Here is a 16,929-nt window from a genome sequence, read left to right on the forward strand (position 1 = left end):
CATCATCAAGAAAGTTCTACAATGTTCTAGAATGCAACACTCCCTGGGTAACCCCAACCCTTTCGAATAATAACAGAAGCTACAGTGGCCTTCAAGGACAAGAACAATTCTACATTTTAAACAAGGCACCTGATGACATTCCAACTATGACACTTTCAAGATTGCGGCACTAGGCCTTGGTCCAAGATACGGAGAAATATGGACATATGAGACCCTTTCTAAGGAAAAAATAATAATAAAAAAAAAAATGTTCAGCTATTATGCACTAAATTAAATGTACTATGGATATTATAATTACTTTCTACAAAGTAGAAATAAAAACCCAAAATTCTACACACTACAGGTTTAAACTGTTCTGTTTTACCAGAAATTGTTGAATGTAATTTTGGTCAACTGTAAACTTTGGCCTATTTCCAAACTCATGCCCATTCTGAAAAAACACCACCTTGTACAATTTGTTCCCTGTGATCTGCTGCAGTAAACATCCTTGAGAATGTCACCTTTCTTCCCAAGATAACATTTGAGTTCTGTCCTTAGCCACAAAGGGGCAGTCTTTATCAACGTAAGGTAGACCGTGAAACGCACTAGAACTGCAGCTACTAATTACTCTCCACTAAAGTTTAGATTTCAAGCTTTTTCAATGATATTTCTTTGTGACTGAAACATAAATATTTTGGTATTATTCAATGGCCCTTTGAGATTGTTACAAAAATAACGAAATTACTTGAAACGACTGGGAAAAAGTCTTGAAGTCCATGATAACAAAACTTAAACTTATGCAGAGTTAACTGTGGGGTTTTGCAATTATTAATTTCTACTTACTGATATAGATTCGAATCATTTGTAGTTTTTTTCTATGTGATTTCGTGGATATTGTTGCCAAATTCTTCCACCAAATTACATTTTGTGTGGCAGAATAATATTTTTGCACACTGATTTTTTTACAAACTGTATCTCTTATGTGCCCATGTTGAGTTAGTTACTTAGTTAGTTGAAGAATTTAACCACAATATTTTCTATTTTTCACTGAAACGTTATATCGTGGAATATATTTTATCTTATCAAACCTCTCAACCATTTTACCACACATTGACGCCACTGAAAATGCACCCACGAGACTTAAATGATATAGATGTATACACATTAAATATTTAAATAAATAAATAATTAATTAAATTAATCTAATTTGAGATAATTGTTTTGTACTCTTGCCCTTGAACACCTGAACGCATCATCTCAGTCCCGACGTACGTCCTGTGCGTCTGACGTCATCAGGTTCTCATCTAGTTCGTTCCTCCTTCGATTGGAGCTAAGACGAGCTAACTGAAAGCTAACTAGCCCCGTTATTTCTTTATTATTAACACCTATTAAATACACACTTTTTATTGTAAGGGGTCTGTTTCAGCGACTGATTCTGAATCTTTGGGACACAATTCACCGTTGAAACCCCCTACACGACGTCGTTTTCTCTCCACTCCCGGGGAAAACACTGGTACGTATTAATGTGCACCGTTAGCTTGCTAGCTTTATGTACGCACGATAGTCGTTGGGCCTTTTAGAAATGTAAAACCTCTAAATTAACCTACTTTATTATTAAACTAAACATCAAAGCAATGAGTTTAAGCCTTTATAGACCCATCCAGTTAATCTTAGTGTAGTATATGTTCGTTTATCTGAGTCATTGTCATCAGAAATATCCTATCTTACATTCAGACGTAGCAACAGGCCTTTCTTGGCGCACGTGCTAATGCAGCGTTAAAACTGATTTTTATCGAATTTTTATTCCCAAAATATGAATAAGGAAGTATATTTAAAGCTAATCGGATACACTGTAGTCGACAGAAATCATTCGGTAACTTCATGACGATAGCGGGCACAATTAGCACTAAACTGTCAACAAAATACTGCAGGAATTATAGATGTCTGAGTTGATCTTTGGACTGATTTCATGAAACAGAAGTGTTTATAAAGTTGTCGGCCACTTTCATGAGTTTCAGGACTTTACATACACTTTGTTCAACGATCTTGAATCACTGCTGGATTATTTATGTCAGCCATTTTAGGGTACTAAGTCCATCGCCGATTTAAAATGCATCAAATAAAATGGCATAAAGGGATAAATAAATGCAGAGGCGTATGCTTGTAGCTGTAAACAAAGAAATGGGTTGATTGCAAGTTACGTGAAATGATAATGGGTTTGGCGTTTTTTTCTTTATTTTGGAGGCCTGCCTTTTTAAAACAAGTTCAATTAAAAGTATAACATTCAATAATGTATATAACTTGTATAAAAAGCAATAACTTGTCTAAAAATTTCTCAAATACGATTATTTTCAACGTTACTTCAACTTCAGTTTTACTTCTCGCTTTTGTATGTATTTTGGGGGAAATGTGTACTGTTAACCCTGTAACAACTATAAAACTAACATGATGGAACCATTGAATACTCACACACACACACACTCCATCACAGTCACTCACATCATCATCATCATCATCATCATCATCATCATCATCATCAACCTTTATTTAAACAGGCAAACATTGCTAAGAAACAATGTCTTATTTAAGCAATGGCCTGGCTCACTTCGCAGCCCTGATAAATTAATGTGAATGGGAATACATTAATTAATTGACTTAGCGAGCAATTCTCTCATATCTTCCCTTTTTGTCCCCCAGTATTGATGTAAATTGGTTTTAAACTGCATTCATACCTTTTTATTTATAGTAGGTTAGTAGATTCACAATGGCAATCAGTGAATCAAACTTGCATCAAGCTGTAGGAACACTTTGCTATCATCTTATCAAATCAAATACTAACTTCATATCTGTGATGGAAGTTCTGTTAAGGTTGGAGGTCAACTCAGGTGGAAGAATATTTCAGGAGACTTGGATGAATTATGAATCAATATTTATTACAGACTTGGCCAAGGAGAACCGGACTGCAACTCTCGTGACTTGCACTTCAATTCTGACAAACTCATGCTTAGAGCTGTGTTTTAACCTCGCGCTATCTCTACCACCTCCCCGGCTCGGGCACCAAGCGTACCAATGTTTTGGTTCAGAGCTGAACACAGTGAACCATAACATTCTGGAGTCTAAGGAGATGAGACTTTATCTATACAACTGACTTAAGTGTCTCCTAACAGGCTCCAAGGCTGACCTAGAGTCTGAGAGACAGACACACAAGATAGGCATATATGGCCTATTAATCTTTCCCATTAATATTACAACTAAAGACCCAAAATTACCTCACAATATCTATTTTTTTTCTTCTTTAGAGACATGTACAATGGAATAGGCCTGAACCAATCACAGCAGTAGAAAGAAACCCTTTGCTTTTATCATCTTGTCAGAATAAACCACTAACTTAATATCTATTTTTTTCTCTGAAGCTCTTGAATGCATTTTTGGGGGAGATGAAACAAAACTATAAAAGTTACATGATGGAACCATATAAATCATTAAAAAAAAAGTCTTAAATTCTAACTTGCCTTAAGCTGTAGAAAGTAGGGAATCCTGTGCCCAATTTAATCTTTGTCAAATCAATCGCTGACTTTATTTTTATTTCTTAGAGCCATGTACAATGGGATCGGCCTTACGACTCCGCGGGGCAGCGGGACCAATGGCTACGTGCAGAGGAACCTGTCTAGCGTTCGGGTCAAGCGGCCGCGGGACGAGCGTGGCGGAGAGCGGGACGAGAAGGACAGAGAGCGGCTGGAGAGTCAGCTCAACAGGCAGCCCAACGCAGACATACTGGAACACCAGCGCAAGAGACAGCTGGAGGTCAAGTGTGCCGAGCTGCAGGATATGATGGAGGAGCAAGGGTGAGAGGGAACACTTTATTTTACTCAACATCATTGTAAAAAGTCGGGTCACCCCTCAATTGATCTTTCGAGGATAAATAAAGGGAAAATTAAATATTCACACCAAGTTACCTTTTTTTAAAGATTGTTTTTTTTTTGGCTTTTTTTAATGCGTTATTGTGGTCAGAAAATTGTTCTTACCTTTAGAAGAAAATTACATTTAATTAAAATCATCTGCTCAACAAGAGGAAATAAGGTTAAATGATATTACGAGTTCTGTGTATGTGTCTGCTGTATAACAAGCTCATAAAATAGACAGCTGCCATTTCCTTAGTGGGTAGAACAATAGATAGATTGTTGCTTGTAATCCATACAGTGTTAAATACTCTTTTTGTCTGTCTGTGCGGTCAGGTATTCAGCGGAGGAAATCGATGAGAAGGTGAACAGTTTCCGCATGATGCTTCAGGAGAAAGAGGAGCCGGCGCCCGTCACCAACGAGAAAACAACGTAAGGACACAACGATTTGATGGAATTAAAGCTCATGTGGCTGAAGCTACGTGGACAGTGTGTTTATGATTATATAAAAGATCACTGTGGCTGCACCGTGATGCTTTATTTTTTTTTATTTTTTTTTTTAACCTTTATTTATACAGGTATATCCCATTGAGTCCGAAGACTCTTTTGCAAGGGAGACCTGTTCCCATTTACACATTACCATTCACACACCGATAGCAGGCTAACTATCAACATTCACACGAGGCAAGGTGGGTGAAGTGTCTTGCCCAAGGACACAACAACTATGACACAGGTGGCAGGGCGGGGATCGAACCTCCAACCCTTTGATCATCGGCCAACCCGCTCTACCAACTGAGACATAGTCACCCCAGTTATTAGTTGCGTTTGGTGCAACAAAAGACAAATGCAGAAGGATTTGATTGAATGAAAGCTTTGTATGACTGTGAGGCTACGTGGATAACGTGTTACACTTATATTAAAAGAGACAGATATGCTAGTCTGTACAGAAGGATTTGATTGAATTATTACAGAATGACTGTGTGGGAATGAATGGAACCTGGATCCCTGTAAAGCTGACCAGTTTAAAAAACGTTGCTGAAGACTCACTTTTTTTTTGCATTGGCCTTTAACACAAGTTGAGACTTTGACACTCCTCCCTTTTTTTCCCTCATATATCTTATATATTGTTTTGTATTGTATCTTGTAGAACACTTTGGTCAACTGATATTGTTTTTAAATGTGCTATAGAAAGCAATTTGACTTTGACTTAAAGCTAGTTTGACACTGAAGCTACGTCGATAGTGTGTTTCGCTTATATTAAAAGAGACAGATATGCTAGTGTGTTTAGTGATGGGTCGCTGTGGCTGCTCCATAATGCTTTGTATGTCACGTTTGGTGCAACAACAAAAAAATGAATAATAATGCTGCAGGATATATATGCTGAGGTCTTTTGAATAATTAAAGAACTAGTTATTTTAAATCCTGCAGTATTTTTTGGTACCAAACGCAACAAACAAAACATCACGGTGCAGCTACAGTGACCTTTCAACGAAAAAATTAGCATATCTGGTTCCTTTTAATATTTTAACACATGAAAGTTTATTTTTTAGTGAATATTTATGAAGCTAAAAAAGAGATTTAAAAAGGAGCTGAAGTCAACACAGTCTGTGTTTTAAGGATTCCTGTATTTAACTGAGCGACCAAATATCTCTACCTTCAAGATTAAATTCAGTAACTTAATTATAGCTGATCTGAATATATGTCCGTACTTTAAGTTCAACAAAAAGTCATTTAACCACGTTTGCTCAAATCCAGCAAGTTCCTTTTTGTGTTTCCACTGCATGATAAATTATTTCTATAGATGTATTGTTCTTCAGCTTCTCCAAAGACAGCAAATACCCTGAGCATCTCATTGGTTGATATTATTACTCAGTGTCACTAATTCAAATCTGTGGGTGCTCCTATGGCATAGTGGATAGAGTGCGTACCATATCGGCTCCGGCCTTCGTTGCAGTGGTCGCGGGTTCAAATCCAACCCGTGGACCTTTACTGCAGGTCATCCCTCCCCTCTCTCTCTCTCTCTCTCTCTCTGTCTCCCCAACACAACTCTGTACTGTCTAATAAAGCTTGAAAATGCCACACACAAAAAAGAAATGGAAAATAATATTCATAAGTATGTTAAAATTGGTGCACTTGTTTTTTTTCTTGGCCTTAGAATGAGCCTTATATGTCTTAATAAAGCTTGAAAATGCCCAAAAAAATAATCGTTTTAAAATCTGTATTTTTTTTTTCCAATCCTCTCAGAGCGACAGAGACCCACGCTCTGGCTGCAGCGAACCAGCAGAAGAACGACCGTCTCCGCGCCGCGTTCGGGATCTCAAGTGACTACGTGGACGGATCCTCGTTCCACGCAGACCGAAAGGAGAGAGAGAAAGAGAAGAGAGAGCAGGAGAAGCTGGAGAGGGAGAAGCAGCAACAGAAATACGAGTGAGTCTAAAACACACTAAACTCTCTCTCTCTCTCTCTCTCTCTCTCTCTCTCTCACTCTCTCACTCTCTCACTCTCTCTCTCACTCTCTCTCTCTCTCTCTCTCTCTCTCTCATATATATGTGCATGTCTAAGCTTTTTCCATTTTAATCTAGCAAAGTACCAGAGCTGGACACTGAGGCTTAAAATGATTTTCAATGTTTCATATTCACTGACATGGAGCTTTTACGTGTCTGTAACCAAGAGATGAACATGTTGCCAGAAACCTTTAAAAAAAAAATCTGCATTCACTTCACTGTCATTGGGTAAAATTCACTGGTCCAACTTTCAAGTAAAAAAATAATGTTTTCAAAAGATGTATTTTGCATTCAAACGCAGCTTTGATCATGGTATGTTCCTTTTAAAAAAATCATATCATCAAGGGGTTTAATTCATTCTTAGACTAATGGTGCGTTCCTTTGTACTCGGAACTCGGAAATTTCCGACTTCCGACAAGGAAAAGTGCAATAAAACGGTTGTTCATCTCGGAACTCGGGCAACGTCTGCCTCTCCCGACTTCACTGAGATGACGCAGATTACGTCACAACAACAATCTGAACCGTTAAACTGGCTAAAAAAAGAAGTCCGTATGTTGAGTCGCGGCTGAATTAAAGTCTATTGGATCTACCGGTACCTGGCATCGGTTACTTGTTGTAGCCCAATGTTTAGTTATTTGGATGAGAAAGGAGGTCCATACTTTCCCGAGCAGATGCACTGGAACACAGACGGGTCGGAACTCGGAACTACTAAGTCGGAAATTTCCGACTTCCGAGTATAAAGGAACGCAGGCGCAGCTAAGTTTTTAGTCAGTCACAATAACCACATTTCTTCTCTGAAAAAGTTTGAAAGTTTCATACAGCTCACCAGTTTGTAGTCGAGGGGCTAAAACAGCCTCACCAGTATTGTCTCTTATAACGATCGGCCGGCGTTATTATTTCTGCCTCTGACTTTAGCGTTGTCGTCTTGTCTCTCTCAGGTTGTTGGAAGGTTCAGACGATTCAGATTCTCCTCCGAAGAAACGCAGTCGCAAGAAGAAGAAGAAAAACAAGGCCAGAGACAGGTGAGCACATGGAACTTGATAAAAGCACAAACTTTAAAGGCGCAGTGTGTAGCATTTATTAGCATTTATCAGAACAGACTTGATAGAAATGGAAAATAATCCGGTGCGCTCCAGTGGCGAAGTAGATACAGCGTGTACCATATTGGCTCCGGCCTTCGTTGCAGTGGCCGCGGGTTCAAATCTGACCCGTGGACCTTTACTGCAGGTCATCCCCCCTCTCTCTCTCTCTCTCTCTCTCTCTCTCTCTCCCCCCCCCCCCCATTTCAACTCAAAATAATATTCATAAGTGTTTTTTAATTGTTGAACTTTTCTTGACCTTAGAATGAGCCTTTTATATCTAATATAGGAACAAAAATATCTGACCATTTTTTTGTTGTTTTTTCTGCAGCTCAGAAAGTCGCTCCCCGTCTCCCAAACAAGAGAAGAAGAAATCCAAAAAGAAGAAAAAGAAACGGTACTCCCTCGTTGCATTCTGAGCTCGCGTTTCATGTAATTATTTCATGTTTAAATTGATTATTGACTGGAAAATTTGTGTTTCAGTGATGCGTCAGAAGAGGATGATGAAGAAGACAGGTTGGTGTTTTTTAATTAGAGTATTGCATACATTCATAACATTGTTAGTTAACAAGTTATTTCTTGTTGTTGATTACAGAGAATAAAACAGTACATGAGAAACAATCAATACAGTTATTTTTAGTTTTTAAAGCATTGGTCTGACAGCTGTAGCTCCAAATGACTAAAAGTTAATTTGTGCTTTTTGTTAAACCTCAGTTCCTCAGATGAGAAGCAGAAGGTTTCAAAGAAGAAACAAAAGAAGAGTGAAAGTTCCAGTCCTCCGAAAAGAAAAACGACGCAAATCAAGAGCGTCACCATCTCCTCCGGATCTGAACACAGGTATGAGATAACGATGTCATATCAATGAAGTGTTAGATTTTGCCTTGACAGAACTCTAGTAGAAGTGTAGCATCTTACCCCAACCAGGCAGAAATAGTTGGGATAAAATTTCTAAATGAACCTTTTGGCATAAATGACTTAAACCTGCAGTGTGTCGAATTTTGGGTTTTATTTCCTAGCAGATTTTGTAGAAAATTATTATAATATCCATAAGTACGTTTAATTTAGTGCTTAATAGATGACATTTTTTTTTTAGAATTATAATTTTTTTCCTTAGAAAGGGTCTCATATATGTCCATATTTCTCCATACCTTGGACCAAGGCCTTGTCGCTGCCATTTTGGAAGTGTCATAGTTGGAATGTCATCAGGTGCATTGTTTAAAATTTAGAATAGTTCTTGTCCTTGAAGGCCACTGTAGCTTCTGTTATTATTCGAAAGGGGTGGGGTTACCCAGGGAGTGTTGCGTTCTAGAACTTTGTAGAACTTTCTTGATGATGTCATATTACACACTGCACCTTTTTAAATGATGGGTTGGTTTGGTATTTAGAAATTACATATTGAACCCTTCATTCCTTTTTGAAGATTATTTTTGGGCATTTTCATCAAGCTTTATTAGATTGAAATGGGGAGAGAGAGGGGGAGGGGGGATGACCTGCAGTAAAGGTCCACGGGTCAGATTCGAACCCGCGACCACTGCAACGAAGGCCGGGGCCAATATTGTATGCGCTCTATCCACTAAACCACCGGAGCGCCCCAAGGACTGTATTTATTTTTCGGGATGTCTCATTATATGGTTTTTTAATATGTATTTTCTCCATCAGTGATTCTCCAGCCCCGGTGAAGTCACGTCAACAGGACCAAACATCCAGGAAACCTGATGAAGGAAGAAAAGGACGATCACCGGACAGGAGGAGACGAGAGGAGCACAGCCCACACCACCAGGCAGACAAAGGGGTGAGACTCCTCCTCAATATCAGGGATTTTATATAGGGCTGTCAAACAATGAAAATAAAAATAAATCGCAATTATCCCCTGAATTTCCATAGTAAATTGCTATTAATCACAACATACTGAGAAATAAAGTGGGTTTGATTTACTGGTGCATCTTTAAAATTATAGTTATTTATTTATTTATCTATTTATTTCGAACAAACTAACCGTTTTGAACTAAATAAAAGAAAATATTTGACTTTTTTTTTTATCACAAGCTAGACCCAGTCGAAAAATATAAACTTGAAATCATTTGAATTAAATTATAGAGGGGAAAAAACGTTCCCATGATATCCTAAATGTTCGAGATGCACCTGTGTTCATTAATGCGCTAACACTTACTACCTTAATTTTATTTATTTGACTTTTTTCATGATAAAAAAAACACTAACACATCTTCCCTCATTCTTTCATCTAGAAGAGGCCAAATCTGGAGAGAGAAAAAGAGAAAGATCGAGTGATTGAAACTGAGAAATCCTCGTCCAAGAAGAGACACGACTCTTCCTCCCCCTCTCCTCCTCCACCTCCAAAGCCCCAAAATATGGACAGAGCCCGGGACAAAGGCCGCAGGTCCCGAAGCAGAGAGATGGAGAGAGGGAGGCGTTCAAAGAGCAGGGAAAACGATCGAGATAAAGCCGATAAAACGATGCGTTCGAGGGACAAAGGAAAGACCGGCGCTGCTCAGAAAACCAGACATGACTCCAGTTCATCCAGGTCTCCCTCTCCTAAACCGCCCCCTAAACAACAAGACTCTAGGAGGGAGGGGGGCAGGGAGGGAAGGGAGGGGGGCAGGGAGGCAGAAAGGGAAAAAGATCGGAATAATAAACGGGACAAAAAACCAGCAAGACGTGATTCTTCTTCATCATCAACATCACGTTCTCCTCAACCGCCACCTAAACAGGATACCAGGTATGTTTAATTTAATATTTTTATTTTTTATTTAAAGCTATAGTGTCGTAACTTCTGTTGCCCCCATTATGAATTCTGAGTAATTACAACAACATGAGGTTAGGCCTTTGGTGATGGCACATGGATTCTATACCTTACTTCTGCTGTATGTCCAGGTTTTTTCTTAGCAGTAGAATCAACAACTGAAACATTTCTTTGGCTCTTCTTGAGGATTTTTCTGAGCTCCTGCACCAGTGTCAGGGGGGTAGGGGGGGGTAGTGACACCAGTTTGTAAACGCTGCCATACTGAGAAATACAGAGAGAGTTTTGTGGAGCGGATAGGCTTAATCAAATTTAGTGTCAACTCATTTGACGATGGCTTGAATGTAACCGTCATTCATTCATATGAAAAAGTTACGCACTATATCTTTAACTGTTTTAATGATTGACTTTCTACGATCACTTAATTATTATTTCCTATTTATGCCTTATTAAATGCTAATAATTGGAGTGATAATACAAACTAAATGTTGTTGTTTTATATGTAAGGACATTAAAACGATCTATTTCTCTCCCTCTAAGGAGCAGAGATGTCGATCGGGAAAAAGAAAACAAGAATAAACGGGACACAAAGACGACCAGACGCGACTCTTCATCTTCACCTTCTCCGCCTCCTAAACAGGACACTCGGTACTTTATATAAGTTTTAAATATGTTTTTTAATTAAACTGTTGTTACTGTTATGATTTCTATGATTTGTTTTATATTACCTAGTTATGCCCTTTTTAAATGTGAAGTCGAGAATTCAGGAGATCGCTTGTTGCCGAATCACTTTTTGTCAAATAAGCACACGCACAGTACAGACAGGTAGTGGATCGTGAGGAGATATATTTACTGATTTAGGCAAAAAAGGTATTTTGACTCCATCTTTAAATGCTGCTAGTTGGAGTTGTGCTGAAAACAAAATTGTATTGTGTGTTTGATATGTAATAACAATAACATCTATCTATCTATCTATCTATCTATCTATCTATCTATCTATCTATCTATCTATCTATCTATCTATCTATCTATCTATCTATCTATCTTTTAAAGGAGCAGAGATATGGATCGGGAAAAAGACCGGACTAATAAACGTGACACAAAACCAACCAGGCACCACTCCTCACCCTCTCCATCACCTCCCCCTCCTCGTAAAGACAGAAGTTTAGAGACAGATCGCCGGGCGGAGAGAGAGAGAGAAAGAGAAACACACAACGAAAGGGACAACCGGAGAGACAGCGGCAAACGACAGCCTTCTCCAAACAACCTGTAAATGTTTTATCATATTTGACATTGGCTTTTTTTAATGTTTTATTTCTATTCATCTATCTATCTATCTATCTATCTATCTATCTATCTGTCTGTCTGTCTGTCTGTCTGTCTGTCTGTCTGTCTGTCTGTCTGTCTGTCTGTCCGTCCATCTTATCTATCTATCTATCTATCTATCTATCTATCTATCTATCTATCTATCTATCTATCTATCTATCTATCTATCTATCTATCTATCTATCTATCTATCTATCTATCTATCTATCTATCTATCTATCTATCTTCTAATGTCTTCTCTTGATGTATTTCATGACCCTGTAAAGCACTTTGAGTGGCCTTGTGTCTGAATTGTGCTATAGAAATAAACTTGCCTTGCCTTCTCCTAGCAACCAGAGGAATGATAGAAACGACCGGAGAAGGGCAGAGTCCCCGAGATCGCCAGTCACAAACGGGCGGCAGCGAGAGAGGGATGACAGTGAGAGGAGGAGAGAGAGAGATGGAGAGAGTGTGAAGGAGAGAGAGAGGGAGAGACGTGTGGAAAGAGACGGCAGAGATCGCGTCGGTCAAGACGTCGGCAGAACTAGAGACGAAGCCGCCAGACGAGATGCTGGAGCAAGATCTGCAGAGAAAGACAAAAAGGTTTTTATGGTTTATTTTTTAAATATAATTTTTTGGCATTTTTCAAGCTTTATTACAGAGTTGAAATTGGGAGAAAGAGGTATATCCACTAAGCCACCGGAGCGCCCCTTTATTTTTATTTTTAAGGAAATGTATTGAAAATTATAAAATAATACAAGCGTGAAAATTAGAAAATTGTCCGAGACATTTGAAATTGTGAATTTGAAAATTTCTTATAGAAATGTAGCTATTGGGTTTCTTCATTTAATTTATTTTATTTTATTTTTTCATTGTCTCGGACAATTTTTCTTGTCATGTGACCCATGGAAACTGGCTGCTCATGCCAATTTTCACACTTGCATCACAAATTGAAAGATTTTAGCGCTTAGCCGCTCCACTTTTTGGAGAATTAAAATTATATATGTATTTGTTTTTGTAGGCGCACGAGACCCAAGAGAAAACGATCAGCCCTCCACCTCAGAGAAAGGACAAACAACGTGAGGACAAACCTTCGAAGCAGCACGCTGATAAGAGCAAAGAGAGGGAGAGCAGCAGCAGCAGTAGCAGTGGCTCCAGCAGTGACAGTGATAGTGACAGCTCTTCCTCCTCTACATCATCCTCAAGCTCCTCTTCCTCCTCCTCTGACGATGGTTCTAAGGCCAAGAGGGTTGTGTCGTCTGTCGTGGCCGGACGGGACAAAACCAGCCCGGCGAAAACACAACCGTCCGCCATAGGAGCCGCGGTGCAAAGGCATTTTGCCAACGGTCGAAATGAAAGTCCCGAAAGCGAGCGAAAAGTTCAGAAGGAAGCTGGAGACAAACGGGACAAAGAAAGGTCTTCAAGAGAGAGTTACCCATCCAGGAAGAAAGGTACAGTGTAGTGTAACCATGCCCCCTTGGTTTTATGATTGGTGATGTGTATGTGTTAAAGCTATAGTGTGTAACTTTTGTCGACCCCATGAGGAATTCTGAGCAATCAACAACTTAAACTTTTTTCTGAGCTCCTGCACCAGTGTCAGGGAGGGGGGGGGTCGGCGACACCAGTTTGTAAACCCTGCCATACTGAGAAATACAGAGAGAGTTTTGTGAAGCCGATATAGGCTTAATCGACTTTGTGTCAACTTGAATGTAACCGACTTAATTGATTTTTACTTGTGATGAAAAAAAAGTTTGAAAAAAAGCTCTGCTATTTTGAATACAATGACAATAATTGAACATTCTTCTCTCGTCTTCAGGTGAGGAACGATACAGTCCCACACAGATGGACAGCCCCAGCCCCCCGCCTCCCGAGAGAGAGGTTACCAGGAGACCAGTCGCTAGAGCAACGACCCCCCCAGCTATGAGGTCACGCTCTCCACCTCCACCCCCCCACCCCCAGAAAACCACCTCGCCACGCCCACCACGCCGCACGCCACCAAGGCAATACCAGGAACCTCCACCAGCCCGATCAAGGAGAGCTTCACCCCCACACACAGGCTACTCTGACAGGGACAGAGAGAGGGAGAGGGGGGGAGAGAGAGGTGGAGATAGGGATAGAGATAGAGAGAGGGATAGACTGAGGGAGAGAGAGAGGGAAAGGGGGCGAGGAGGGAACGAGAGAGAAAGAGAGAGAGTTGTGAGGAGGAGCTCATCACGGAACAGAAGCCCAAGAAGACGCAGCCGATCCAGGAGTCTGAGGAGGAGAAGCCCACCCATCAGGTAAGACCAGAGCCTGATTCACTTTCTTTTCTTTTAATTTTTTACATCTGTTTTTTATTTTATTTTATCAAACAGGACTCAAAATCAAATCAAATCAAATCAGTTTTATTTGTATAGCCCAAAATCACAAACACATTTGTCTCAGTGGGCTTTACATTTCATACAATATGATATATGATACAATATGACACCCTGCCCTTACACCCTTAGCTCGGCTGAGAAAAAACTCCCAGTAAAAACCCTTTACCGGGAGGACGGATTGAATATACCTTACACAAAATGCTGACATACTTTTTAGGGGTTTGAATGTTTACTAAACTTTCTTAACATCATATTTACCGTCCTTATATTTTTTTCCCTCTCCCAGGTCTCGCAGGTCCCCGTCCCCTCAGCGTCGCAGGAGAAGCAGCCGCTCTGTGTCCAGAGAACGAGCCAGAGAACGAGTCAGACAGAGAGACGTAGAACAAGACAGAACCAGGGACAAGGACTTGGGACAGACGGACCGTCAGAGGGATAAGGAACCTCCCAAAGAACCCGCTGCTGTTATTCCACGCAGATCTTCTTCTTCCTCTTCATCTTCCTCTGGCTCCTCTTCCTCCTCCTCATCCCCCTCTCCGTCACCGCAGAGAGAAAGAAAAGAAACAAAAACGGAGAGAGAGGCGGACAAGAGTCGACCGGCCTCTGAAAAGGCTCCTTCAAGAGATTCTTCTGCTCATCAAGGTTAGTACACAGTTGGAAAATCCGTGTGTGTGTGTGTGTGTGTGTGTGTGTGTGTGTGTGTGTGTGTGTGTGTGTGTGTGTGTGTGTGTGTGTGTGTGTGTGTGTGTGTGTGTGTGTGTGTGTGTGTGTGTGTGTGTGTGTGTGTGTGTGTGTGTGTGTGTGTGTGTGTGTGTGTGTGTGTGTGTGCGCTGTTCCTACCAAAACAAAGAGATACAATGAATTATCGTGATTTTGTGATCTAATATTTCGCTTCCGATAATTAGACACGTCAAAATTTGCGTTTAAAAAATGATTTGCATTTTCGTGCCGTATATTGGTGACGTGTGCCAAAGGCCTTAAATCTAAACATGTGTTTTCAATCATACAATTCCTTGTGCACTGCCAAGTGACTGGCCCTCCTCTGCCATGGTCTTCCAGTCTCATTCCAGTGCCAGATTGACCTCAGTTTGCAGAAGGGTTGAGCTAGAACACTGGCTCCCCCCTTTCGAAGACTGAGAACACTTTTCTTCTTACTAAAACGAGCCATACCTTTTACTAGTAAAGCTGGCACTATGGCCCTGTTTATGAATCCCAGAGTTATGAAATTAAAGCGTAGTGGATAGAGCGTGTACCATATTGGCTCAGGCCTTCGTTGCAGTGGTCGCGTGTTCAAATCCGAGCCGTGGACCTTTACTGCAGGTCATCCCCCCCCCCTCTCTCTCTCTCTCGCTCTCTCTCTGTCTCTCTCTCTGTCTCCCCATTTCGACTCTGTACTGTCTAATAAAGCTTGAAAATGACAAAAAATAATCTTAAAAAAATAAGATGAATTAAAAAAAAATACTTTTATTTTCAAAACTGCTTAAAAAGTGTCTTAAAAGTTAATAACAATATAGTAAAAAATAAATAAAATGTTAATTTTAAAAACCTGTATTCACCGTTTCTTCATGTTCCAGCTTCAGGTAGAAGCGGCTCCCATTCAGACTCCAGGCGTTCCTCTGATGTCACAACAACCAGGAAGTCTCCGGCTGGCAGCAGCCAATCACAATCCAGACCGTCGTCAGCGATACCGGGGGCAACCAATGAGCAACCAGCAGCAGCAGCAGCAGCAGCAGCAGCAGTGAGGAGTGATGGCGCTGTGAACGGGAAGGAAGCTAATGTTGCTAACGCTACCAGGAAGTCAAACCGAAGCAGCTCCAGCTCCTCTTCCTCCTCGTCCTCATCTTCATCATCTTCTTCATCTTCGTCCTCAGACAGTTCAGACTCCGAGGCCGAGACAGACAAAGGGTGAGAAGGACACAAAGACTTATTTTATACTGGAAATACAGGCTTGCAGAACATTTTGTTTATAGCATTTATTTTATTTATTTTTTTTTTTTATATACTTTTTTTTAAGAACACTACAACACAATTGAAAAAGTGAACACAAACAAAGGCCCATACTTTTGTTTTCTAACTTAAAACCTCCTACAACGATAATAATAAAAGTCAGAGACAAATGAAAAATGTAAAAATGTATCTTTTTCAATCATACAATTCCTTGTGCACTGCCAAGTGACTGGCCCTCCTCTGCCATGGTCTTCCAGTCTCATTCCAGTGCCAGATTGACCTCAGTTTGCAGAAGGGTTGAGCTAGAACACTGGCTCCCCCCTTTCGAAGACTGAGAACACAAATCCAATTTTAGATTTAAAATCTCAACTTGGAATTTATAAACGGGGTCATAGTGCCAGACTAGATAATTTAGTAGTTTTATATTATATATATTTTTTAATATACTTTTGTTTTTCTAACTTAAACCCTCCTATATGGATAGTTGGAATGTTCATGAAACAGTCTCATTTTTCCTCTGATGATCATAAGTTACATGTAGCATTAAACGAGACCATCAGTGCAAAGAATTATATTTTTATATAGTTTTTCTTAATGCCTTTGTCATGGGTACGCTCACCCAGGAACAACAGCTGGGTGAATCCCGGCCAACTCAGACCAAAAGATTTAGTAAGGAAGACATAAAAAATAGAGAAATTACATACCGAAAAAATCGTACTTACCCTAGGCATTCATACTCTACTCTGTCTGAGCACGATTAAAGGCTGAAGTCTAGACTGTATAACTGGTGTGAGTGATCTAAGCGCTGCCTTGGCCCTGGCACGGTGGGAACAGGTGAGCTTCGATAGGATTAACTTGATTAATCCCAAAAGGGGAAACTGGTTTGCCAACACAAACAACATGCAAAACAACACAGAAATACAAGAGTACCGACATGAAAACAAAATCGTATTTGGGACAGTTATAGCTCACATCAGAGTATTTTTTTTATTTTTTTTTGCCTCATATAGTAAAGCAAGTTTGGCAAGGCAAGTTTATTTCTAAAGCACAATTCAGACACAAGGCCATTCAAAGTGCTTTACAGGGGCAAGAAATACATCA

At 40.0% G+C, this 16,929-nt stretch overlaps 1 protein-coding gene across 2 annotated transcripts in view; it reads left to right on the top strand.

The window, feature by feature from the left end:
* The first annotated feature begins 1,292 nt into the window (after positions 1-1,292).
* Positions 1,293-16,929, top strand: part of srrm2 (serine/arginine repetitive matrix 2) — an 18,873-nt gene continuing 3,236 nt past the window's right edge. The window contains exons 1-17 of one of the 2 annotated variants that reach the window (XM_080043553.1): positions 1,293-1,492; positions 3,573-3,824; positions 4,215-4,310; positions 6,123-6,305; positions 7,321-7,404; positions 7,793-7,858; positions 7,945-7,977; positions 8,176-8,298; positions 9,121-9,253; positions 9,708-10,198; positions 10,760-10,867; positions 11,273-11,488; positions 11,875-12,127; positions 12,546-12,975; positions 13,341-13,803; positions 14,171-14,523; positions 15,456-15,786. In XM_080043553.1, the coding sequence (XP_079899679.1) occupies positions 3,577-3,824; positions 4,215-4,310; positions 6,123-6,305; positions 7,321-7,404; positions 7,793-7,858; positions 7,945-7,977; positions 8,176-8,298; positions 9,121-9,253; positions 9,708-10,198; positions 10,760-10,867; positions 11,273-11,488; positions 11,875-12,127; positions 12,546-12,975; positions 13,341-13,803; positions 14,171-14,523; positions 15,456-15,786 (3,611 nt within the window). In that variant the 5' untranslated portion in view covers positions 1,293-1,492; positions 3,573-3,576. The remainder of the gene's footprint in view (positions 1,493-3,572; positions 3,825-4,214; positions 4,311-6,122; positions 6,306-7,320; positions 7,405-7,792; positions 7,859-7,944; positions 7,978-8,175; positions 8,299-9,120; positions 9,254-9,707; positions 10,199-10,759; positions 10,868-11,272; positions 11,489-11,874; positions 12,128-12,545; positions 12,976-13,340; positions 13,804-14,170; positions 14,524-15,455; positions 15,787-16,929) is intronic. The other variant, XM_080043554.1, reaches the window with a different exon arrangement.

This window comes from Ammodytes marinus, assembly GCF_949987685.1.
Source record: "Ammodytes marinus genome assembly, chromosome: 16".
NCBI lineage: Eukaryota > Metazoa > Chordata > Actinopteri > Uranoscopiformes > Ammodytidae > Ammodytes > Ammodytes marinus.